This window comes from Eptesicus fuscus, chromosome 18, assembly GCF_027574615.1.
Source record: "Eptesicus fuscus isolate TK198812 chromosome 18, DD_ASM_mEF_20220401, whole genome shotgun sequence".
Lineage (NCBI taxonomy): Eukaryota > Metazoa > Chordata > Mammalia > Chiroptera > Vespertilionidae > Eptesicus > Eptesicus fuscus.
Genome location: NC_072490.1, coordinates 26,446,612 through 26,472,303, shown reverse-complemented (window position 1 = coordinate 26,472,303; position 25,692 = coordinate 26,446,612). Strand labels below are relative to the sequence as shown.

The 25,692-nt window shown below is 45.7% G+C and overlaps 1 protein-coding gene across 8 annotated transcripts in view; it reads right to left on the bottom strand.

The window, feature by feature from the left end:
- ACP3 (acid phosphatase 3) overlaps window positions 1–24,879 on the bottom strand; it is a 45,344-nt gene extending 20,465 nt beyond the window's left edge. For 2 of the 8 annotated variants that reach the window (XM_054729742.1, XM_054729743.1), the window contains exons 1-7: window positions 24,677–24,693; window positions 22,188–22,357; window positions 10,245–10,340; window positions 8,686–8,772; window positions 8,079–8,231; window positions 2,694–2,792; window positions 1,390–1,482 (exon numbers count right to left, since the gene is read on the bottom strand). In XM_054729742.1, the coding sequence (XP_054585717.1) occupies window positions 1,390–1,482; window positions 2,694–2,792; window positions 8,079–8,231; window positions 8,686–8,772; window positions 10,245–10,340; window positions 22,188–22,319 (660 nt within the window). In that variant the 5' untranslated portion in view covers window positions 22,320–22,357; window positions 24,677–24,693. Of the gene's footprint in view, window positions 1–1,389; window positions 1,483–2,693; window positions 2,793–8,078; window positions 8,232–8,685; window positions 8,773–10,244; window positions 10,341–22,187; window positions 22,358–24,676 lie in introns of those variants that run through there. The other 6 variants (XM_054729740.1, XM_054729739.1, XM_054729745.1 and 3 more) reach the window with 6 other exon arrangements.
- Between the last annotated feature and the right edge of the window lie 813 nt (window positions 24,880–25,692).

Genomic DNA, 25,692 nt, shown 5'->3' with positions numbered 1-25,692 from the left:
TGAGAGGTTTAGAAATATTTTTATTAACCTAGGGGTAAGACCAAGCCAACAGGGTTAGATGATGTTTCCTTAAAAGCTGAATGAGCAGCCTAAAAGGATGGATGGGAAGGTAAGATATTTCTAGAGCCTTCGATAATATACTCCTACTCCCATCAGCTTCCAGTTCTCTGCCTCTTGAGGAAAGCCTGCACCTTGCACACAGTGGGCATTTGGTAAATTGATGACTGAATTATACAGCAGGGCAGGCAGAGATGCTGTGCCAATATTTATTATCTGCCATGAAAGTTAATTACGCTTGCCTGAGTTTCAAAGGCAGGAGAGAGAGAGAGAGAGAGAGAGAGAGAGAGAGAGAGAGAGAGAGAGAGAGAGAGAGAGAGGAGAGAGAGAGAGAGAGAGGAGAGAGAGAGAGAGAGAGAGAGAGAGAGAGAGAGAGAGAGAGAGAGAGAATAGACCAAAGAAAAGTGAGAAGTGAGGAAAGGAGAGAAAGAGGTGAAAAAGAACCACACACCATGACCACATTATGGAATAGCTCCCATCAAACTGTAGTAAAGAAGAAAGAAAAAAAAAATCAAGACTGGTACCAAAATGTGGGCTCTTGTCTCCATTGAAGACTGTTTCTAAATAGACTGACATAGCTTCCTTGAAACAGGAGCTGCTGAAAAAGTAAGAATATTGGGAACGTGAAGTGTGCTTGGGAGGGGGCAAACGGGGTCATCTGTTATTGTGACGGAACTATGAAAGTGATCGGTGCCCTGTAGACACGCACGAGGACCGCAGAATCAGGAGTGGACATGAGTTGTGGGGGTGGTCAGACTTTTGCCCCAGGATTCCGTGAACTGGTTGGGAAACCAGGATTGTAGAGTATTCCTTTTGGCCAGCAGGTGGAGCACGTGAGTGCAAAACACCACGTGTCCTTGAAAAACTCAGTAGTTAATTTAGCTTCAAAGGCTATTTTGTATGCATTACATGGCAAGGAAGAGATCCCTTCCTGATAAACCATTTTCAGTAGTGGCTTAAAGTTGGCTTGCTTGTTTTATATCCAGAAATCAGATTAATATTTTTTCTCTTACTGTACGATAACATTGTGTTTTTCATTAAAATCTATGACAGGAACCCAGCATTCCTGAGTGACTGAAAAATAAGTGACAAAGCACAGAAGAAAAGCAATTTTGTTTGCAATTTTCTAAAGGGTGAAAACATAAATAATGGTGAGAAGAAGTCAGGATATTCAAGTTAATATAAAGAAAGCCTGAATTATGTTTCAATATTAAAGAAAGTATAAGTAATATATCTGCAAAAAAAGCAAAAGAAAATGTATTAATCTATTTCAAAGTAGGCATAAATCAAAATCAGATTTCAAGTTCATTTTTAATATATTTTTTCTTTTACCTCACAAAATAAAGGGTCGTAGACTTTACTCCAAATTCCGAAAAGGTCCTTGCCATGGTGTCCTGAAAGTTTGGGCAGCGTTTCCATAAAATCCTGAAACACATGGAGAGGGAAAGAAATTTCTATGCCAGGTTTCACGTCAGCATTATTGCTATTTTGGGCTGGATAACTTCCTGTTGTGGGGCGCTGCCCTACATATTATAGGATATTTAGTAGTATCCCTGGCCTCTACCGACTAGATTACCCCCACTGAGAACTGTTATTCATTACAAAAAAGTGTGCCAGTATTACTGGCTACAATGCCAACCCAGCCAGAGTGGCTCAGTGGTTGAGCATCGACCCAGGAACCAAGAGGTTACTGGTTCAATTACCAGTCAGGGCACATGCTCTGGTTATGGGCTTGATTCCCAGTAGGGGCATGCAGGAGGCAGCTGATCGATGTTTCTATCTCTTTATCCCACTCCCTTTCTCTCTCTAAAAACAATTAAAACATATCCATTTTTTTTTTTTTACAAATACTAATTGATCATTTCTCATTACTGCATTCAAAATGTGAGCAAAGGCTGGCTTACCGCCACATGCTCCTTGTTTGTCCTGGAAGCAGACTGGAGTGCACTGCCTCAAAATTCCTTTTGGAAGTAGGTTACTTACGTATAACTCACATATAAGTCAGTGGCCAAGGTGAGAAGGGAAAGCACGGCCCAGGTCAAAGGACCCCAGGGCAACACAGCAGAAACAGGACCTGGTGTCTGGCTGTGAGTGTGAGATTTGGATGAGATGCGAACATTCTCTATGTTCTATAGGATTCCTAGGTTGCCACGTTAATGAGACCCACCATTCAGCTATCTGCCTGATGAAACTGGCAGCAATTTCTGAGAAGCATTTTGGAAGATAATTTACCTTTTGCATAGTCTTGAAAGGGGCATTTCACAAAGTGGAAACATTAAAACACACACACACACACCTATCCTTTGTATACAGTAGGCCCAGCCCCTCAGCCTCACAATAATGCAGATCATCTCAGACTTGCATTTATTTTGAGCCAGCCACACACTTTCACCTGGTTCTGGGTCCTGCTCAGGGACATGGGTATAAGATTCCGAAGGGACTGGCTTCTTTCTGCCTGTGGTCCCAGCACAACGATGGGGAAGAGGAAACGATGACTGACCTTCATTAAGGAGTCTCACCGATTGCCTAGACCAGCCACCGCAGGCCCGTTCCACCCACACTTTCAAGAAGCTGCAGCTCCGCCCTTTGACTTGGCCCTCATACTCATGCACACATGTAATGACACCATTTTTAACCTTGTAAGGCTGCAGCCTCTTCTGGAATTCCTCCGATTTCAAAGTCTCCCTCTCTAGTTCTTGAAAACGAGGGCAGTTCCTGAAAGGCAGGAATAGCAACTGAGGACAAAAGAAAAATCATAAAAGCTTTGTTAGTCAGAAGAACTTTGCTAAGGAAGCTGCAGCCATATTTTAGTCATTAGGTGCCAAGAGACATTCATAAGAGATTCAAATGTGTTTTGAGCTAAATGGAAATCCTAAAATTGAGGGGAAAGTGGTAAGTGATCTGCTGGTCTTAAAAAGTAGAATAGGCACCCAGAACTGAAAATCTTTTTTTTTCTCCCTTTCATGAACTTGCCTAAGAGAACTGTGCTATTGGTAAATAGTCATACTTCCTGGTTTTTCCAGGTGAGATAATAACCCATATCTTGCTTCCCTCCCGACTCCTTTTATTCTCTAGGTGCACATGAGTATAGAGAAATGAATTACAGGTTCTGGAAAGAATCTTGAGAGATCAATTAAACCATTCGTTGACTTAATTCTTGCAAATTCGCAGACTGTTAAAATAAGGGCACGTATTAAATCCATAGAAAAATATACTTAAAGACCTATTATGAGGACAAAGTGATCATGCAAAAATAAGTTTAAATCCAACAACCTTTTATAGCTTTCACCATACTCCAGAGGCTGGTGACTCCGAGTTGATTTTGCTGCTCTTGTTTTCCCTCTGTGGCTAGTCCTGAATTTCTAGCCCTTGGTCGATATCACTGCTTGGATGGTTCTCTTCTTCCCCAAATGTAACATGTATAAAGCTGAGCTCAACTTTGTCATTTTTAACCGTTTCCTCTTCGCCATCTCTCTACTTTTGCTTCATAAGCTCATCCCTTTTGCTTGCTGATTTCAAAATATTTCCAGAAGAGACCCCTTTTCCTGGTCTCCCTTGTCCCTTTCCCGTCCAAGCCACCCAAACCTGTGTTTCGACCACTGAGAGTTTCCTGTTGGATAGGATGGTGTCCACCCTTCCTAGCTTCACATGCCATCTCCGCAAGCAGCCTCACACATCCTTTTTGTTTGATTTGTGTAAACACGAATCCTCTTAAAGCATCAGTCAGATCATGCCGTCCTGTGCTTTATAACCCTTATTGGCTTTCCATCTTACTTGGAACAAAACCTAAACTCACCGTTGGCCCCTAGTGACTGCGCTGCCCTGCTTCCCACGGCTGTCCTCACTCACTCCTCTCCAGCACACTGTGGGCCTTGGACGTCCCTTGGACACCCAGGCTTGAGGTCTCTGAGGACTGTTCCCTGCTTGAGACACTCCCTCACTGACTCCCACCCTGGATTTTCTAACCATCCTGCCCAGCCACCACATTGCCTTGTTTTATTCCCTTCAAGGAGCTCATCACCATCTGAAATTATTTTCTTTCTTTCTTTTCCTTCCTTCCTCCCTTCCTTCCTCCCTTCCTTCCTTCCTTCCTTCCTTCCTTCTTTCTTTCTTTCTTTCTTCTTTCTTTCTTTCTTTCTTTCTTTCTTTCTTTCTTTCTCTCTTTCTTCTTTCTTTCTCTATTTCCTATAAAATATAAACTCGAGGACAACCAGATCTTGACTATCCTGTTCACTCATATGTCGTCAATGCCTGGAACAGGGCCTGGCATATGAACAGCCACTGAGAAAACACTTTTTTATGTAAGTTGCTTCCTGTCATTTCTGAGTCTGTGTGCCACTTGTCTTACCTGTCTTTCCTTCCCCTAACGTCTTTGCCATCTAATTTCCAGCCCTCATTTCCTTATTTCTGAATTGCTTCAACCACGTCAGAGGCTCAAGTATCTTTTCCTTCTAAGTCACTGTCAGACAAATGCCTCAAAACATTACTCATCATCCATGTATGGTATTGAAGAAGGTATACTTTAAAAATTTTTTTAAAACTTTAAGTTTTCAATTACAGTTTTAATTCTGAAAAAAAGTATACTTTTATATCTACTGCTTTATGTCAAATTTCATTGCATGACTTTCAAATCCTACCTAATAAAACAGTAATATGCAAATAGACTGCACCTTCGCTACGCCCAAGCCACGCCCACCCACCAAAGCCACACCCACCAGCCAATCAGGGCGAGTATGCAAATTACCCAACAAAGATGGTGGTTAATTTGCATATGCTGAGAGAGGGAGGAGTGAAGACTGAAGACAACTTAGAAGGAAGAAGGAGGAAAAGTGGAAAGCAAGGTGGCTGCCAGAGGGAAAGCCCGGGCGGGGTTGGAGCGGGGTGGAACGGGGTGGAGCGGGGCAGGTGGCAGTGGCAAGCGGGTGCAGGCGTGGTGGCCGTAAAGGCGGCTGCAGCGGCAGCGCACGAGGCCACAACAGCCGCTTGCAGGATTTTCCTGCAAATGGGCTACTAGTTTTTCCATAGTTAGAAATGACATTATTGAGGGAAAAAGCACAAGACTGTTCCGTTAAAGGTCTAGGTTTTAATGAATTATTTCATCTTCCTGGACTTGTTCCCTCATTCCACATATTGAAAAAAATCAGGCTGAAAATATATAGAACTAGAGGCCCAGTGCACACAATTTGTGCACTGGTAGGATCCCTAACTGCTGCTGGCTGCCGGCAAGGGCCTCCCTCCCTTCCCCCAGCCAGCCCCACCCCCTGGTCAAACTCCCGGACAAACTCCCAGTTGAGGGGACAATTTGCATACTATGCTTTTATTATATAGAATAATACCTAAACATCTGCCAAACATTTTGCAGTTTACAAAGTCTTTTCCATTTCTTAACTAACTTAGTTTTCTCAAACCCCTATGAAGCAGTTAGGGGGCGACTGTTGTTCTCATTTTACAGAAAAGGAAACTGAGGTACTGGGAGGTTACTCAAGGTCAAGTGTCTGAAGTAGTTGGTTCTCAGACCTAGCTTTTCCCAACTTTAAATCTAGCCCTCCTTTTACAGCACACTGCTGTTCAGCCTCATGATTCCTTCTGGCTAATAATTTGGATCTCTAATCTGTACCCAAGACAGCTTCATTCTTTCTAAATATGAACTCAGAACACAGAAGGGCATGTTTATTCACCCACTGCCTTCCGGCTGCCTTCCTCTCTTTCCTACCCCTCCTCCAAGGTCTGGTTCAAGTTCTCACTCTCTCCACGAAGACCCGAATGACTGACTGACTGCCCTTTGGTAGCTCCACGTACATCTCATTCTCTGACTTCCTTCAGCATGTACAGCTTGTATTTGAAATCACTGCTCACCATCTTGCATTGGATTCTACACATTTCACACATGTGAATCTTTTTCATCAAATGGACCTATAAATTAACGAAGAAACCTGGCATCATATTTTTCTACAGCACTTAGCACAGCTCTGGGGATAACTTTGTATTGCTTGATTTTATTAGATTTCTTAGTTGATGTTAGAGGACTGTTTTACCTGAGAGAGCAGGGAGCTGGAAGCCATAGGTAGGTAATCTTACTTGTTTCTCTCTTCCTCTCCCTCACTCTTCTTGTTTTTCTCTTTACTATTCTCTTTACTATTTAATTTACTTACTACCTTTTGGGATTAAGGATTTAACAGCTACCTTGGTCAACCTTGGCTAAATTTAGTGTTGCCGTCCACTCTTTAAGCAGAAAAGGCTGTGTTGAAAGTGACTTTTTTTTTCTGTTTGGAAGAATATATTCACAAACTCCTAAGAATACTGATAGTCATAATACTTCACTCCTGATTATGTGATGGAAAGAGGCATAAATAAATAATCCTGACTTTTCAGGAAACATTAGAAAAATTGTTTGGAATAGATTTACCTAGAGTGAGGTTAACAGGGTTGGGAAAAATTCTTCTGTCACCAGATGAAGCAATTGAATCAAATTTCCAGGAGCACTGGCAGGGCAGAGAGGATAGCAACCCGCCCCCGAGGTGTTTGGGCTACAGTCAGTGGTCACGCTGAGCCTCAGAGAGAGATGAGATGGTCATGCTTTTACTGTGACTGCAGAGGAATGAGAAGGGTTCCTCGTCCTAAACTATTTCCTTCACATAGTCTTAGATTCTACACCTGGGAGATGAGTTAGATTTATTACTATTAAAAATAGCAATTCCTCTGAAAAGTTTAAAGAGTTCTTGATCAGTCCTACCCAGTGTAAATAAACTTGAGAGCTTGCCTTAAAGTACTGGTTCTCAGACTTGGCTGTCTCTGGAGTCATCTAGAGAGATTATTTTAAAAACACTGCTGTCTGGCCCTGCTGGTGTGGCTTAGTTGGTTGGAGTGTCATCCCATACACCAGAAAGGTTGTGGGTTCGATCCCTGGTCGGGGCACATATGGGAGGCAACCTGTCAATGTTTTTCTATCACAGTGATGTTTCTCTCTTGCTCTCTCCCTTCCTCTCTCTCTAATATCAATAAAAACTTATCCTCAGATGTGGCTTAAAAAAATACTGATGCCTGGGTTCCAACCTCAGAGATGCTGATTTGTTATGGAGAGTCCCCTGGGCATTAGGAGTTTTAAGAAATTGTCAGGTGGCCGAAACCGGTTTGGCTCAGTGGATAGAGCGTCAGCCTGCGGACTGAAGGGTCCCAGGTTCGATTCCGGTCAGGGGCATGTACCTTGGTTGCGGGCACATCCCCGGTGGTGGGCGTGCAGGAGGCAGCTGATCGATGTTTCTAACTCTCTATCCCTCTCCCTTCCTCTCTGTAAAACATCAATAAAATATATTTTAAAAAAAGAAATTGTCAGGTGATTCTAATATGTAGCTAAATTTGAGAAGCACTGGTTTTCAGAGAAGAAAATTGTTCTGAAATTACCTGGTTTCAGCTGTGATGCCTACCAGTTGTGTGGCTTCGGGTCCATTTTGTTTAACTTCTCTAAGCACTTATTTCCCTGGCTATCAAAGAACAATAATACTGTCCATTCAAAAGTAAAAATAATGACACATAAAAAGTGTCCAGTACCAATCATATTTTCAATTCAATTCTTTTTTTTTTCTACCTAGAAATGGGGATTTTTTTCATGGAGGAGGGGTACTTTGTAGGTAAAGAGGTCTTAGGATATTCTGTGATGGAGGAGAACCTGTGTGGGGCACCAAAGAATTTAACACTAGGAGCCGTGTGTATGTGTGTATGTATGTATGTATGTATGTGTGTGTGTGTGTGTGTGTGTGTGTAGATAGATAGGGACAAATTGCCAAAAGTTGAAAGAGTGGCAAAACAAAATAGATGATAAAGATCCAAAGAGAAATTCTGTTCCTACTCTCTCTTGCCTTGGGCTTTCTATGTCCTACATTGTCCTTTGCACCTCTATTTAGGAAAGAATTAAGGCTGCACAGCCCAAGAAGAGTCCTGACTCCCAAATCCACAAGTATTGAGCAACCTGATGCCCGCCTTCCAGGCCCAATAGAATCTCCTGGTTTTCCCAGAATACTGACCCGATCTTCCACAAGAGGGACTGTGTGCACTGGGATGGGCTGCCAGGGCAGGTTGGGATTCCAGAGGCTAATACCCTCGGGGGGGAACAGGGCTGCAAGGTTTGTCATGGCACTCATCAATGTCCGGTCAATGTCTGTGCTGCGAACATAAACCTAGAGTGGGAAAATCAGAGCAGAATCCCACTGAGAGGAACCGTGGGTTTTTCCTGTGCAGCTAGTACCTGAGAAAGGACAGCATATCCACACCAAAATATTAGCAAACATTGTGATAGCATCATGATCATAAGATCTGTTATGGAAGAGACAGTATTATGAGCATGCCGCGTTATAAAGCAACCTGTTATGCCAATAATTGAATTGACAAAAGAAACCAATTAAGTAGAGGCTACGTGTCACTACTTGCCAAGCTAAAGTCTTTACCATAGGTGTCCTTAACATTTTAGCTCACTCATATTCATAATGTTTTAGGAATAAAATATTTGTAGAAAGAGGAATACATTTCTAAGCAAGATATCTGTTGGGAAATAGGCAAAGCACGTTGAGAAATGCAACGTATGTTAAATTCTTGCAGAGGGACAAGGCTCCCACTTTTAGCTCCCCAACTTGCCTGTTGATGTTTATAGGACTCATTCAAGAATTTTCCATATCTTTTCCTTATATACTCTCCAAGTTCATAATGCTGTTCCATGCCCAACTAGGGGAAAAATAAAAGCACAAATTATTGAAAGTAAGTTCTGTGACTCTTATCTACGCACCTCATCTCTCCTCATTAAATGAATGAACAATGGTGTACTTTAATAGTTCCACAATAACACATTTTTAAATGAAAACAAGAAAAAAAGCTGTAATTTTTAGTCATGACTCCCTGAGAAAACTCTTTACCTTCATTACCACTTAACATAGAGCCTTGTACAGTTAATAATTGGTGATGAATCTGATTTACATAAATGATTCATCCCTGGTGTGGTAGGGCATTCAATGGTCATCTTTGTTGGCAGAGCATTCAAAGGGCTGGTTGACCACTTTGGGGGTTGGTGGAAGAAATTCAACCATTAAGAGGTTGGATTTGATGAATCTGAAGATCACATTCAACCTCTGGGTGCAATGTTTTATTATTTGTACAGTTTATTTATGCGTGGTACATGAAAAAACTAGAGCCCGTTACTCAAAGTATGGTCTGTGGATCATCAGTACTAGCATTATTTCAGAGTATGTTAGAAACCAAATTCCTGGGCCCCACCTAGTTTGAGGATGAGCTCAGGAATCGGTTTTCAACAAGCTCCCTAAGACTGTGATGGCCAGTAATCATTGAGAAGCATTACTTAAACTCAATGATCCCTAAGCCTATCTGTGCGTCAGAAGCAGAAGGTATCTAGGGGTGCTTGTTGAAATACAGATTCCTCAGCATTTCCCCCCAAGATGCCTGCTCATTAAATCCCTGGGTGTAGCCCTGGAATCTGCATTTTAACAAGTGCCCCGAGTGATTCAGATCCATGTAGTAGAGCACCATGCTTTGAGAAACACTGCATTCAGGTCTGTCTTTAATCCAGACCTTCACCAGAGCTTCAGGAGTCAAAGAGGATGTGGTCCCTGTAGCTTCTGCTTGGCCCCACACGCTCATTTGCTTGTCACTCCTGGCCACCGCTATCACCACCACCCCTCTAGCACGGGGAAGGAGGTGATAGGAGCAATGTGTGCTTTGAGGTTGAGTGTTGAGTGTCGACCTATGAACCAGGAGGTCATGGTTTGATTCCCAGTCAGGGCACATGCCTGGGTTGCATGCTCGATCTCCAGTAGGGGGCGTGCAGGAGGCAGCTGATCAATGATTCTCTCTCATCATTGATGTTTCTATCTCTCTCCCTCTCCCTTCCTCTCTGAAATCAATAAAAATATATTTTAAAAAATTGAAACAGGAAATTCTATATACTTTTGGTACAATTTATTAGTCACTAAGGCTGACGAGAAATTAACAAGGCTAACCATTAGTTCCTCTTTGTTCCACAGTTGAAACACATTTTAGACTTTTTAGATCCCAGGTAATTGTGCAAAATATTTTCTCAGATCTGAGTAACCAAACTGGTTTTATGGTTTCAATGGATTACAAACCCCACAATGTTTAGTTTCCCTTGAGACTTATCACCAACTTTAGCTAAAAATCCAACCAACCTGAGTGAGTTGGCCAAATCCTTGTGGCCATGAGGTTTCTTTAACGGGGTCATTAGGAAAGGTTTCAATGGGACTTCGGTCTCCATGCCTAAAAACCTGAAAATAGATCAAGACAGTAATGTTACAAATGTCATTTTGGTATTTTTTGCCTCTACTCATCATAATAGATGTTTTTCTAAACCACTGGTTCTCAATCGTGGCTGCTCATAAAATCACCTGAGGAGTTAAAAATATTCTGAGGATGGAGCCACCCCTAGTGATTTTGTTTTATGAATTTGGGATACAGCCAGGGCATCAGGATTTCAAAAACCTTCCCAGGTAAATCATAGGTTAAGAACCACTGTTCTAAGATCTCTAACACTTTTCCTGTGTTTCAGGTAAAGCAAGTAACAAATGATTAGCCATTAGGAGGCAGACCATCCGCACATGGAGACTGGTTTTACATCGGATAGGACGAGAAGGAACACAAAGCTCAGTAAGATCACTTTATTGCAGATGAACTCTGATGAGAATAATCCTCCCTTAATTGTGGTTACAGTAATAATGGTGTCAACATTTTTTGCCTATAATAAAATGCTACATAGAAATTACAACTATTTTGCATCAATGATTCTTCAGTTTTTAGGAGGTTGGAGGTAAAGGAATTGTGGTGTGGAGATGAGAAGAGCAAATTCTCTATACTTTAAGGACATACTTTGGATGTGTACACGTCATGCTATTTTTAAAAATGTTTTTAATTTTTTAATTGATTTCAGAGAGAGGATGGGAGAGGGAGAGAGGGATAGAAACATCAACCATGAGAATCATTGATCCATTGCCTCGTGCACACCCCGCAACTCAGACATGTGCCCTGACCAGAAATCGAACTGTGACCTCCTCTTTCATGGGTTAATGCTCAACTACTGAGCTTCACTGGTTGGTATGTCATGCTATTTTGATTGCCCATTTTACTCTTTGGGAGGGTGTAGCCTGAACTTTTGAAACCTTGATTATAATATGTTTTCTGAGCAGTATACCAAGCCAAACACAAAGTTATTTTATAAGCAAAAGATAGGGAAAGAAAAACACTCAAAAAGTAAAAGATGGCTCCAGCCTGTTTGGCTCAGTAGATAGAGTGTCGGCCCTCGAGCTGAAAGGTCCTGGGTTCAATTCCAGTCAAGGGCACAAACCTCGGTTGCAGGCTTGATTCCTGGCCCTGGTTAGGGCTCATGCGGGAGGCAAGCAATTGGTGTGTCTCTTTCACATTGATGTTTCTCTCTCTATCTCTCCCCCTCCACTCACTCTAAAAATCAATGGAAAAATATCCTTGGGTGAGGATTAACAACAACAACAAAAAGTACAAGATGAAGTCTGCATTGATGCCAGTACACATATTTAATTGCACTTTTCACTTATACTACCTGGCTAAGATGCTCCACTGAAAAGAAAGCCAGGAGGCTGTTCTTTTGAAATTCTGTAAAAGAGCTCAGTAGACGCTGAATAAGAAAGAGTATCAAAGCTTTAGCCATCTTTGAGGCAGTGAGGGAGGATTCTAAGATGTTGGTCGTGTCTCTGGTGTCTGAAGAAAACTGATCTTTTGGTCCCTAAACCAGCAATTTTCAACAGGTGTGCTCAAGAAATTTTAAACCATGCAATACCTGGCTATTTAGTCAGGGACACTGACCTCTTTTCCCTTAGATTGTCAAATAAAAAATGACAATAGCCAACACAACAATAGCTGTTTGGTGTGAATGAATCAAAATTAAAACTTTTTTTAAAAAAAATCAGATTGGCATGTGCCGCAGAATTTTAGTAATTAGTTTATGTGTGCCATGAGATGAGAAAGGTTGAAAATCGCTTCCCTAAACTAAAATCTCATTAGAACAGGCTACAGCAAACAGAGGGCTACTGGTGCAGTGGGTCTTAAGAAACCATCTGGGCCAGGTAAGGCATTACTGTCATAAACGGTGCCCTGATGGCAGGAAGAAGGGCCACATAGTCTCTGACGCGCACCTACAGTTATTTGTCACCAAGAGTGACTTGGTCACGACCAGAGATTATTGAGGCTAAACGGTAGTGCTTCTCTTTTCACAATGAAAACACACTTTAGACATTTAGATCCCGAAATAGTACATGCAAAATGCTTTCCAGATCTGAGTAACTAAAGTTGTTATATGGGTCAATAGATTATAAACTCCACATGGTTTCATTTCCCCGGTTTCTCAACTTCAGTACTGTTGACATTTGGGTTGGATAATTGCTTGTGAGGAGCTGTCCTATGCCTTATAGGATGTTCAGCAGCATCCTTAGCCTTTGCCCACTAGATGACAGTAGCATTCCCCACTTGTGACAACCAAAAAGGCACGTGCCCTGACTGGGAATCAAACCGTGACTCCTGGTTCATAGGTCCACACTCAACCACTGAGCCACCGCGGCCAGGCAGACCTCAAGTGCTTTTTTAAAAAAGTCCATCAGAATGTGTTACTTGGTTGCATAGAATCCACTCATTCTGTTAAAGTTTATTGGGCAGAAAATCGTAAAGATATACAAAAGTAGAGATTTTTATAGTGAGCCCCTGCCTACTCTCAGACATTATATCATTTCAGACATTATATCATTTCCTATTGCTCTTTGCATAAAATTATAATTTCCTTACTCTGGCTCACAAGATCCTACCTGATCTGGCCCTGCCCTCCATAATGTTCTCACCTTACATTTTTGCTAAACATGGTTAGTCACCAAGCCCTCCTGCTGGCCCATCCATCCGATATAATAAATTTGTTCCAGCCTCAGAGTGTTGATGTCCTATCTGCCTCAAATGTCCTGTGTCTACTTCTTCCCCTGGGGCACACCACACACACACTTGGTCGCTGAATTCACGTCTGTCCTGGGAAAGGCAACCTCTGTGGGAAGGCCTCCCTTGACTACAGGCTACAAAGTAATTCCTGCTCCATCTCTCTCTCATCCCTCGGCTCTATTTTTATTCCTATTTTCTTGTGTTTTGTGTGTATGCGTATCTGGCATCTCTTCTCCCCTAAATTCCTTGAGAGTAGAATCCTTGCTGTCATGGGCACTGCTATATCCCCAAAACAGTGCGGGCACATAGGAAGCACATGCTCCCACACAGCAAGATGCCCTGCGCTCTGCCCAGGGAGATGCCTTTGAAGGACATGCAGGCCTGGGGGCCACAGAGCCCTGGAGAGACCCTGGAGGGTTGTTTGTGAGTGGAGGCCGGAGCCCTGGCTTTTGTTTGCCAGTAGAGAGTTCTCTCTGGTCCCTCTTTTATATGCCAACCAATTTGTAGGCGTGGCTCCTGACAGTTACAGCTGGAGTCCCCAGCACCTGGTACGCCACAAAGAAGTTCCACTTCCTCTTTAATACCAAGATAACGTTACACGCCATGCTGGGTCATTTGGGGGATTCAAAATACAAACATAAGAGCCTGGCATCTAGTGGATGCTCACAATATGGTAGCTGCGATTCTTACTTTGATGGGAGCAGAGGAAAACATTTATAGGCCTTGAGAAGTTCCTGCCTGTGTTCCAAGGTATTGTTCAAACATGAACAATTAAGATGAAAGCAAATAAAAGGCAGTCACAATTCTTATTCTAGAGAAAAGTTATGAAGGAAAGGACCAGTAAGTCCATGGATCAGTAAGTCAAACCGTGGTTGAAGTGAATAAATTCTGTTGAACGCTTGAGTCACATTTAAAATTTTTATTTTTCTAGTTTTTATTGGGCCAGGGACCCAAAGCTGGGAAGAAAAATGATCAAACTTAAAAGAAAAAAAGACATGTAAATACTTCACCCTTTTCAGAACAGAAAGAATAAATAGGAAAGAAACACACACACACACACACACACACACACACACACACACACACAACAAACCCTGGCATTTTAATTAAGTGGTTATGAACATTATAAAAAGCACACATGGGATAATTGTGTAAGTGTACGTATGTTAATAATAGTTACAATGTTTGGGGCACTTACCAGATAGGCTTATAAGTACTTCTATGTATTAACTCAATGAAATCTCACAACAACTCCAGGAAGTACTATTATCCCCATTTTACTGATGATGAAACTGAGGCACAGATAGGTTAAGTTACTCATCAAAAGCCACACAGCTAGTAAGGGGTCGAGCTATAATCAAACTCAGGTGCCCTGATAATGCTATAGTGTGCTGTGTAGTACACGGTATTGTAAGTTTCTTCGGTGTTTGTAGTTCATATTAATTTTTAAGAATTTCAAATGTTTAATGCCTTGTATATATCCCACCTCCATGACATCATCATCTTTCCAGCAACCAAAATTAGAAAACTCAGAATCATTTTGGTTTCTCTTTTTTCCTTACTATTCAACCCACAGGGATTCTGCCTTTGCAATTATTTTTTAAGAAATTCATCCTTTATTTTCCAAGTCAGGTCTTTACTGTGCTTTTCCTGAACTGTGGTAGCATCCTCTCTCTGTTCTCCCCTCCAGCTTTTTCCCTCCTCAAACCATACTGCACATGTGCCACCCCAAGAGAAAATGAATTAGAATTCATAGTGGGTAAGACTTGAGTACAAAGAGGTGAAATAGTTAGTCTAAGGTTCTAGTTAGTCTAAGGTTATAGTGTAGATAATGATCTAGTTACTAGTACCTTATGTTCTCTTTTCTTTGCTCCCTTTCATTTACACGTGCCTAACTACAAAGTTTACTTATTAATTTTATAAACTAGAAAGTACAATTTGTATTTTATTAAATTTACAAGCTCAAAAATAACAAAGGATTATTTAGAACCTTGAGGACATCATGCTAAGTAAGATAAGTAATTCACAAAAGGACAAATACTGTATGATTTCACTTATATGAAATATATAGAGTAGTCAAATTCATAGTCAGAAAGTAGGATGGTGGTTGCCAGGGGCTGAGGGGAGGGGAGAATAGGAGTTGCTCTATAAAGGGTATGGAGTTTCTGTTTTCAAGATGAAAAGAGTTGTGACATAAGTAATCCTTTCAACAATAAAGATTTTTTTAAAAACAAAAAATGAAAGAATTAATGCCACAGAAACAAATAAACAAATAAAAAACTGAGGTAAGAAGTAATCTATTCAATGAAAAATATATAACATTTATCCAAGCTTTATAATTCAGAGCAAATAGATATATTATCAACATGTCCCTCCAAATTTTATAGCAAGACAAATGTGTATCAAGAGAGATATTATTTGTAATTGTCTAAAAATACGTTATCGAAACCAAGATGGCGGCATAGGTGAAAGACCTAACCTGCAGCCGGGCACAACAATTTCAAAGGCACAACTAGAGGTCAGAACGGACATCGTCCAGAACCACAGGAGAGCTGGCGGACTGAAATGCCCACAGCTGGGGGGAAGGAGAAGGCCACAGGGACAATCGGGGGAGCAGTAAAAGCCTGAGGTATGGAGAAACTGGCGGAGACACGAGCATGCGCGCCTGCGGGGAGGATGGAGCCGGAGAGGAAGGGGCGGCTGACGGCCTGGCCGGCGTTCACTGGCAGGAAGGAGATAAAGGCTCCGGCGTGCGCTAAGCGCCGGCTTCGACTGCACTGAGCGCCAGTTCCGGGCGAAACCCTGGGAAGCCAGGCGCAGGCTGGGGGAATGAATCTGGGCTGTGGGGCGCAGGCACAGAGGAGCGGGGTAAGGCAGAGCTCCAGAGGCGCGCATGGGAAGGGGCGCAAAGGACGGACTGTTGCCTGCTCCACTGAACTGCCCTAGCGGGAAGGAGACATAAGCTCAGGACCGTGCTGAACCCCAGTTCCGACTGCACTGAACCCCAGTTCCGGGCGAAACCCTGGGAAGCCAGGCGCACGCTGGGGGAATGAATTTGGGCTGTGGTGGCGGAGGCACAGAGAAGCGGCGGCTCCAGACGCGCGCACTGGATGGTGCGCAGAGGACGGACTTTTGCCTGCGCCACTGGGTGGCCCTGCTGGAAGGAGACAGGGACGCCAGACTGCGCTGAGACCCAGTTCCAACTACACTGAAACCCAGTTCCAGGCGAGAATCTGGGAGTCCAGATTCATTAGGGGAGGGACTGGACTGTTTGGCAGTGGGCGAAACTCCAGGGCGCGTTTCTCTCAGAGGTGTTTGCAAGGAATACAGAGGGACACAGACACAGGAGCCTCATAGGGCGGGGCTGTCAGGAAGCCAAGGTTGTAGGCTCCACCCTGTAGCTCCGCCCCAGCCAAGCTGAGCAGAAGCTTTTTCCTGCTGAGTGCCTCAGGTAGTGGCTGACCCACACTACATTGGAGACCTAGAAACGAGGGCATCTAGTGGTTGGTGGGAGATGACACCAGATTTCAATCACTTGCATAAGGGAGGCATTCTAGAGGCAGACTCAGTGAGCGCCAAGGCATTGCTGCATCAAGACCCGGCCCACAAACATGTCTCCTGCACAGCAACTCTTCCTATATAGACAAAGAGGGTCCTCACGGCCAATTGGCCTGGAGGACAATTCCTCCCAGTGACACCAACAACAATCAAGACTTAACTGTACAAAGGAGGACCAAGATGGAGACATAGGGCGGCAGACTGATCGTTGCCTACCACAACAATATTGAGACTACGACGGGAGAGCAGAGCAGACACCAGCCAGAAAGACCGGGGGGCTGGCTGAGCAGATGCTCTACAACTAGAATAAAAGAGAGGGGTACGCAGGATGATGCTGATGCCGGTGACCCAAAGTCCACACTTTAAGAACTATGGCTCAGGCGACACAATGGTGGCCTGGAACGTGCTCGGCACAGTTCCCCCGGCGGTCTCCGGCTGAGGGGACGGCTCCACTCGCTGCTGAGCACGGACAGACGAGCCCCTGGGAGACATGGGGTGGGAGACTCCGTGCTTGCTGACCTCCGAGTCCTTCAAGAATCTCAATGCCCCGAAGTGGCCAGGTGCGCACGCTCAGCGACTGGCCACCATTGCAGACCCAAGGGCCGACGCAGCGACACCGGACCAGCCCACCGCCGGGCACCGGGCACACCGGAGCCTTGCCGAGCCCGCCGCCCAACGAGTTCTGCGGCAGCCGCCCTGGAGCTCTGAGAAAATGACCGAAGGAATTGCTGAGAGGGAATTGACCAACAGGAATTGGGATCAAGAAGACGAAACCCCGCTGAGACCCGAGTCCAGGCGAGCCTGCGAGCCTCTGGGCTCAGATGTGGTCACACGCCTCTGGGTCTAGGTGAGGCCTCACGCCCCTGGGTTTGGGTGAGGCCACGCGCCCCTGGGTCCAGGTGAAGCTGGACTCCGGGTTCGGGTGAGGCCATGTGCCCCTGGGTCCGGGCGAATCTGAACCCTGGGTCCGGGTGAGGCCGTGGGCCCCTGGATCCGGATAAGGCTGGGTCCCAAGTACGGGTGAGGCCGTGAGCCCCTGGATCCGGGTGAGACCACGCGACCAGGGGTCTGAGAGAGGTAATGCGCCCCTGGGTCCGGGTGGCTTCGTGCACCTAGGTCCAGGTGAGGCCACGTGCCCCTGGGTCTGAGAGAGGCCACACACCCCTAGGTCCGGGCGAGACCATGTGTCCCTGGATCCGGGTGGGGCCTCGTGCACCTAGGCCCGGGTGGGGCCGCGTGCCCCTGGGTCTGGGGGAGGCCAGGCGTCCCTGGGTCCGGGTGAGACCGTGTGTCCCTGGATCCGGGTGAGGCCTCGTGCACCTAGGCCCGGGTGAGGCCACGTGCCCCTGGGTCTGGGGGAGGCCAGGCATCCCTGGGTCCGGGTGAGACCGTGTGTCCCTGGATCCGGGTGAGGCCTCGTGCGCCTAGGCCCGGGTGAGGCCACGTGCCCCTGGGTCTGGGGGAGGCCAGGCGTCCCTGGGTCCGGGTGAGACCGTGTGTACCTGGATCCGGGTGAGACTTCGTGCACCTAGGCATGGGTGAGGTCACGTGCCCCGGGGTCTGAGAGGCCAAGCGTCCCTGGGTCCGGGTGAGACCATGTGTCCCTGGATCCGGCCTCGTGCACCTAGACCCGGGTGAGCCCAAGTGGCCCTGGGTCTGGGAGAGGCCAAGCGTCCCTGGGTCCGGGTGAGACCATGTGTCCCTTGAGCCGGATGAGGCCTCGTGCACCTAGGCCCGGGTGAGGCCACGTGCCCCTGGGTCTGGGAGAGGCCAAGCGTCCCTGGGTCCGGGTGAGACCATGTGTCCCTGGATCCGGGTGAGGCCTCGTGCACCTAGGCCCGGGTGAGCCCAAGTGGCCCTGGGTCTGGGAGAGGCCAAGCGTCCCTGGGTCCGGGTGAGACCATGTGTCCCTGGATCCGGGTGAGGCCTCGTGCACCTAGGCCCGGGTGAGCCCAAGTGGCCCTGGGTCTGGGAGAGGCCAAGCGTCCCTGGGTCCGGGTGAGACCATGTGTCCCAGGATCCGGGTGAGGCCTCGTGCACCTAGGCCCGGGTGAGCCCAAGTGGCCCTGGGTCTGGGAGAGGCCAAGCGTCCCTGGGTCCGGGTGAGACCATGTGTCCCTGGATCCGGGTGAGGCCTCGTGCACCTAGGCCCGGGTGAGCCCAAGTGGCCCTGGGTCTGGGAGAGGCCAAGCGTCCCTGGGTCCGGGTGCGACCATGTGTCCCTGGAGCCGGATGAGGCCTCGTGCACCTAGGCCCGGGTGAGGCCACGTGCCCCTGGGTCTGGGAGAGGCCAAGCGTCCCTGGGTCCGGGTGAGACCATGTGTCCCTGGATCCGGGTGAGGCCTCGTGCACCTAGGCCCGGGTGAGCCCAAGTGGCCCTGGGTCTGGAAGAGGCCAAGCGTCCCTGGGTCCGGGTGAGACCATGTGTCCCTGGATCCGGGTGAGGCCTCGTGCACCTAGGCCCGGGTGAGCCCAAGTGGCCCTGGGTCTGGGAGAGGCCAAGCGTCCCTGGGTCCGGGTGAGACCATGTGTCCCAGGATCCGGGTGAGGCCTCGTGCACCTAGGCCCGGGTGAGCCCAAGTGGCCCTGGGTCTGGGAGAGGCCAAGCGTCCCTGGGTCCGGGTGAGACCATGTGTCCCTGGATCCGGGTGAGGCCTCGTGCACCTAGGCCCGGGTGAGCCCAAGTGGCCCTGGGTCTGGGAGAGGCCAAGCATCCCTGGGTCCGGGTGAGACCATGTGTCCCTGGATCCGGGTGAGGCCTCGTGCACCTAGGCCCGGGTGAGGCCACGTGCCCCTGGGTCTGGGAGAGGCCAAGCGTCCCTGGGTCCGGGTGAGACCATGTGTCCCTGGATCCGGATGAGGCCTCGTGCACCTAGGCCCGGGTGAGCCCAAGTGGCCCTGGGTCTGGGAGAGGCCAAGTGTCCCTGGGTCCGGGTGAGACCATGTGTCCCTGGATCCGGGTGAGGCCTCGTACACCTAGGCCCGAGTGAGCCCAAGTGGCCCTGGGTCTGGGAGAGGCCAAGCGTCCCTGGGTCCGGGAGAGACCATGTGTCCCTGGAACCAGGTGAGGCCTTGTGCAACTAAGCCCGGGTGAGGCCACGTGCCCCTGGGTCTGGGAGAGGCCAAGCATCCCTGGGTACGGGTGAAGCCAGATCCTGGGTCCGGGTGAGGCCGTGCGCCCCTGGATCCATCCGGGTGAGGCTGGGTCCCAGGCCCGGGTGAGACCACGCGCCCCTTGGGTATGGGTGAGGCCACGTGCCCTTTAGTCCGGGTGACGCCGTGCCCCTGGGTTCGGCCGAGACCAAACCTGAGGGAGTCGGACCTCCATTACCACCATTTGTCCACCATCCAGAGCTGAGGGGTCAGTGCTGACATGTACACATAAGGAACTACTGGACATTGAAATTGGGTCTCAAAAGAACTGTTGGTCCAGGGGGAAGCTCGCTACAGATTGATTCATTTGCCTGTCAGCATAACTATTATTGCTCGTCTCACATTCAGTTCTTATTAGTATATATCTAGTGACATATGATCTCGCTCATCTAGGAGAAATGATGAACAACATAGACTGAGGAACAAGAACAGAACCAGAAGCAAGGAGGCATCGATCGGACTATCGGGCCTCAGAGGGAGGATAGGGGAGGGTAGAGGGAGGGTGGGGGGAGGGGAAGAGTTCAACCAAAGGACCTGTATGCATGCATATAAGCCTATCAAACGGTTAAGTTCAACTGGGGGTTGGGGCATGCGTGGGGATGGGAATGGGGGGATGAGGACAAATATGTGACACCTTAATCAATAAAGAAATTTAAAAAAAAAAATAAAAAATAAAAAATAAATAAATAAATAAAAATAAAAATACGTTATCTTAGAGAAGTGCCTTCACTGGAAGAATGTTTGTGATAATTAAATCAATTGCTTTTGTGTTTAAAAAAGAAAGATGAAAAGAGTTCTGGAGTTGGATGGTTTTAAGAGTAGTACCGCAATATGAATACACCTAATGCCAACGAACTGCACACTTAAAATGGTTAAGATGGGAAGAATTTTATGTCCTGTGCATTTTACCACCATTTTAAACAAGAATAATTAAAGATCAGCTAGGTTTTATCCAAAAAGTTGGAAAGGTTCTGTTTTACCTGATGACTTCACATTTGTATCGTGGTTACTCTTTCATATGGATGTCATGACATTTGAACCTAAAGACAACTCTGTGAAGTAGGAAATATAGTTATGGTCATTATCCCCAACTTTAAGTTTGGGGAAAACTTGAGACTCAGCTGGATTAAGTGGCCTGTCTGTGGTCTCATACCTGGTAAGTGGTTCTGGAACTTGAATCAATGAAAGTTTAATGTTTTCCTAGGTATGGCTTTCCACTTTTATTTTAGCTCATAGTGCTAGAAAATTTAGAACAGCATTGGGCTGTCTGCTTGAGGAGTAACTTGCCTATGTTTCCTTTCCCGGAGGAATGAGGAAGAATCCTGAAGGTCTGATGTCCATGGAAAAGTGTGATGGCCAGCCTCATTTGAATTTGCCCAACCACAGTGTGCAAGTTACTCATCCCAGTATAGAGATAATGTGCTTAAGATATGGGGACTATTTTCTTCCAGAATATCCCATGGCCTGAGTAAGAGTTTTGCAAGGTTAACCATAAAGAATAAGAAGAGCTTATACTGTGTGACTCATCACCCCTTTTTTGTTGTTGTTAATCCTCACCCAAGGATATTTTTCCATTGATTTTTAGAGAGAGTGCTAGGGAGGGGGGAGAAGGAGAGAGCAGGCAGAAGAAGAGACATGGATGTGAGAGAGACACATTGATTGGTTGTCTCCCACACTCGACCTGACTGGGGCCAGGAATCGAACCCTCAACCCTTTGATGCGCAGGCTGAGGTGACTCATCATCTCTTTCTTTGTAAAACCTGGGTGGAATGAGGAGTTTTTATCTCTGTCTGAGATCACCTGAACTTGTGGTTTCCCCTGTTTGGGGAGAGAGAATGCTTTTAAATGGCATCTCCCTATTTATGGATGGAATAATGATGTACAGAATTACAGTAGGAGTGTGTGAGCATACAGATGAAACAAGATTGCCCATGAGTGATAATTATTGAAGCTGGCTGATGGGTACATTGGGATTCACCTTACTTATTCTCTGTCTATAAATTTAAAAATAGCAATTCTCTAAGGGTTTCCTACGGTATACTCTCTGGAAAAAGGGAGGTAGATTGTGTAGTCAAAATTTAGGAAATACAATTTACAAAATCCTTTCTTTGAAAGCTACAGTATAAATTAGAATGTTAAAGACTGGGAGTTCTGCATTTAAGAGACCTTTAAACACAGTTTAAACCATGTTCAATCCCCAACGCTGATTTGACTATTGAAACCCACTTCACCAAGCAACGTCTATCAACAACTAGTCCAACTAGCATTCTGGGACACACTTTGGTGAACCTGTTTTAGAAGATCATGTGGTGACCCTGCTTATGAGACAGAACAAGGACGGTCTCCTGCTCTTCCTGCCAAGAACAGCTTTTCAGAGTTGTGGGAGATTTCTTTACTTTGGATCACAGAGGAAAAGCGAGAAAACCACCTGCGGATTATGAGTTAAGCCAACACACCAAACCTCCACGGGCCGATCTCAGCTCCAGGTGCTGGGTTTTCTGCACATAACAGGAACATATTGTCCAGTGATTCAGGGCATGGCCTCTGGGATCATACAGCCTGGGTCCAAATCTTAGCTGTGTGTTCATGGGAAAGTTGCTTAACCTCTGTGTCTCAATTTTTCCATCTATAAAATAGGGATCATAAAAAACCTTATAGTGTGGTTGCCAGATTTAGCAAATACAAATACAGGATGCCCAAATATCGCATGGAACATACTAACACTAAAAAATTATTTGCTGTTTATCTGACATTAAAATTTAACTGGGCATCCTGTGCTTTCCTGGCAACACTACTTTATAGGGTGGTTGGGAGGATTATGTGAAATAATCCATTTTGAACTCTCAGAACAGTGCCTGGCACCTAATAAGCACTCAATTAACTATGGGCTATTGTCATTAATATTATCTCTTTAATCAGAGGCACCTTTCTTTTGTTCTGGTTCTCCTGATAATTTTCCAAGCATTTTCCTGGGTATATAATGGAACTAATTAGTCAAATATTTGCTATAATCCACAGAAAGAAGAAGGTAATATCTTCTGGCTTAAGTCCTTAGACAGAAGTTGTTTTGTAAGGGCCAAGAAAGGTGTATTAAGTTGCCTTTCATCTACCATTAATGGAAGGAAGCTGTGGTAGGAGAAATTGTTAACATTGGCTTTGTGTGAGAATTGTTCATTGTTTTTGGCTCCCAGTGAACTACCTGCGTAACGTTTTTCTTAGGGAAGACTTAACTGAGACTCCCTAAACTTATGTTAACTAAGAGTGGAGGGGAAGAAAGGAAAGTTTGGTAGTCAAGGGAAGTTAGCCTAGGCCAGGGGTTGGCAAACTCATTAGTCAACAAAGTTTGGTAGTCAAGGGAAGTTAGCCTAGGCCAGGGGTCGGCAAACTCATTAGTCAACAGAGCCAAATATCAACTGTACAACGATTGAAATTTCTTTTGAGAGCCACATTTTTTAAACTTAAACTTCTTCTAACGCCACTTCTTCAAAATAGACTCGCCCAGGCCGTGGTATTTTGTGGAAGAGCCGCACTCAAGGGGCCAAAGAGCCACATGTTTGCCGACCACGGGCCTAGGCTGTTGTAAAACATGGAGGAGACCCGACCACAGGCAGTTCACTGAGGTTTGACTGTAATATCTCAGAGAGGGTCACTACTCAACTGGCTTGTGACAGGTTTACAGCATTGCAGGGCAATTTCTGCAGTTCCCACACTTGCTCAATGCACATGTTAGCAAAGGAACCCACGCACAGAACTAAAAGTCTAACTCGCATGGATTTCCCTGTGTAACTGAAAGTCTAACTTCCCATGGTAGGTGCACAATATTACACAGCTTTTCAGCACAAAAACCTGACAGCTGGTGAATCGTCTATAAATAAATTGATGGTATATTTCTCTGGTTCTCTCTCTCTCTCATTGTTGACTCATGACCTAGTAAAGATTTATTGGACTAAGAATCATGACTTGCATAAACACATGGTAATGACTTTTTTTTTTGTAGAAGGAAAAGGAGTTTTGACTACATTTAAGCTGACAAAATAGGAACTCCATGTTTAATAAGAAAATTCTAAAAAATAAATAATGAACATTCTTACAGAGAGAAAAATCTTCGTATTTATCAGCATACTTTCACGATCAAATGAAAAATGTGAGAAAGAGAGGGAGAGAACCTGTGAAAGACAAGGAAAGGGTCAGAGGCAGAAACAGATCAAAGTGAAACAGAGATACAGAGAAAATCAGACACAAACAGAAACCAACAGAAGGATTCATTCCAGAACTCGTATGTAAAGTGGAAAATCCCCTTTACTCTGCGAACTCTCTTTCTATTTTTAAAACAATGCCAACAGTATATTTTCTTTCCCTAACATCATGCATTAGGCAGCCTCTCCTCCCCGCACCTCCCCACCTTTTCTCATAACTTGTCACACATATGGGTGGGGAAAAACATGATTTCAGTGGTCAACCAAATCGATGTATCAGGAAGTCATCCTAGAACGCTTGAGTTTAGTTTCACTTTTCCGTTTCAAACACTATTTATAAATTTCCTGATAAACAGAAGGGTTTCTTTACTCAGAAATGACTGTTTTTTGGGTTTGCAAACAAATAATCATTAAACATAATGAAGCTAGTTCAGCCCCTGGTACTAAACAGCGCCAGCTGTGGCTTCTTCTCCCTCCCGGCTGGATTGGCTGTCAAAAGGAATCTGTATTCAAGGCAGTTGTGAAGAAAGTGGATAAACGAGGAACATGGGCAAAGGCAAAAATACTCAAACCAAACACCTTTGCATCCGCACAGGTTAACACTTCACTCCAAGGAACTTGCGAAACCTGATTATTCACTCGCCCAGTTTGGTCTCCCCAAGACAACAAACAGAAGGGTAACCAGGAACTTGACACTCGTTGTTCAGACCCTGCTTTTGAGAGAAAAGCAGTGAGAAAAGAGTACTCACCAGTGCCACAAACTTCAGCTCCTTAGCTCCCACACCTGGGTCCCGCCAGAAGGAAAGCAGGAGCAAGAAGCTAAGGCTGGCTGCCCTGGGCCCCAGGCTCGGGGCAGCTGTCATGCTGGGGAGAGCTGCTGCTGGCAGGACCTAGGAGGTGCAACTTCCCCCGAAAAAGCCATTAAAGGGGAAGCTATTTAATGAAGAATTAAAAGAGAAGGAGGAGCTGGGAGGAGCCAGACTCCTCACTTGTAAAACCTCCAGGTAGCTTGGGGCGGGGTTTGGCACGGTCAGCTTCATTTTGGGGCTGGGTGTTGGAGATCACAATCTTCTGGATTTAAGTTGCAAGGAGACCCAGGGAGGGGAAAGCTGGGGCTCAAGGTCGCAGAGCAAATTCGCAGGCATTTCTTTTTGAGTTTACCTTTATCCTTCCTTTCGATGGGGTGTGATCCAGCGTTGGCTTTGTGGCTGTCACTTGGGAAAGGGATTTACCCCGACTTTGGAAGCATTAGGCCAGTCATGATTCATCTCTTGGAAATCCAGAATTATAAGGGGTGAACCATGGAAGAAACTGGCAGTGTAATAGAATAGTAAGAAGCTAGGAAAATTCCAGGACAAGTGGGATAGCGAAAGCGGTAGCAAGAAGGTAAGGTGAAAGCTTGCTGCCCTGGCCACCAGGAGCGGGGAGCAATGGGCAGCGGTAGCTCGTCCCAGGCTCACCCCCCTGAACCTGTCCCCAAAGCCCCCTTTTCTCTGACTTCCCAGTGAGCCAAAGCAGCCCAGCCTAGGCTCTCCTATTGCTTCTTCTATGCCCTTCCTTGTTTCACTGTCCTAAGTATATTTTTACTGTGGCCAATACATTCTTGCTTGCTTGTCTATACTTGATCTCTTGATAAGAACCGAGGTCTCCTCGTTTCACCGGTAACACAGGTACTGGCATATTTTGGGTCTATTACCCAGGCTACACGTGACTCCCTTTTCTAAAACTCCCATGTAGCCCACAGAGGTATTCTTAAGTTGCAGAA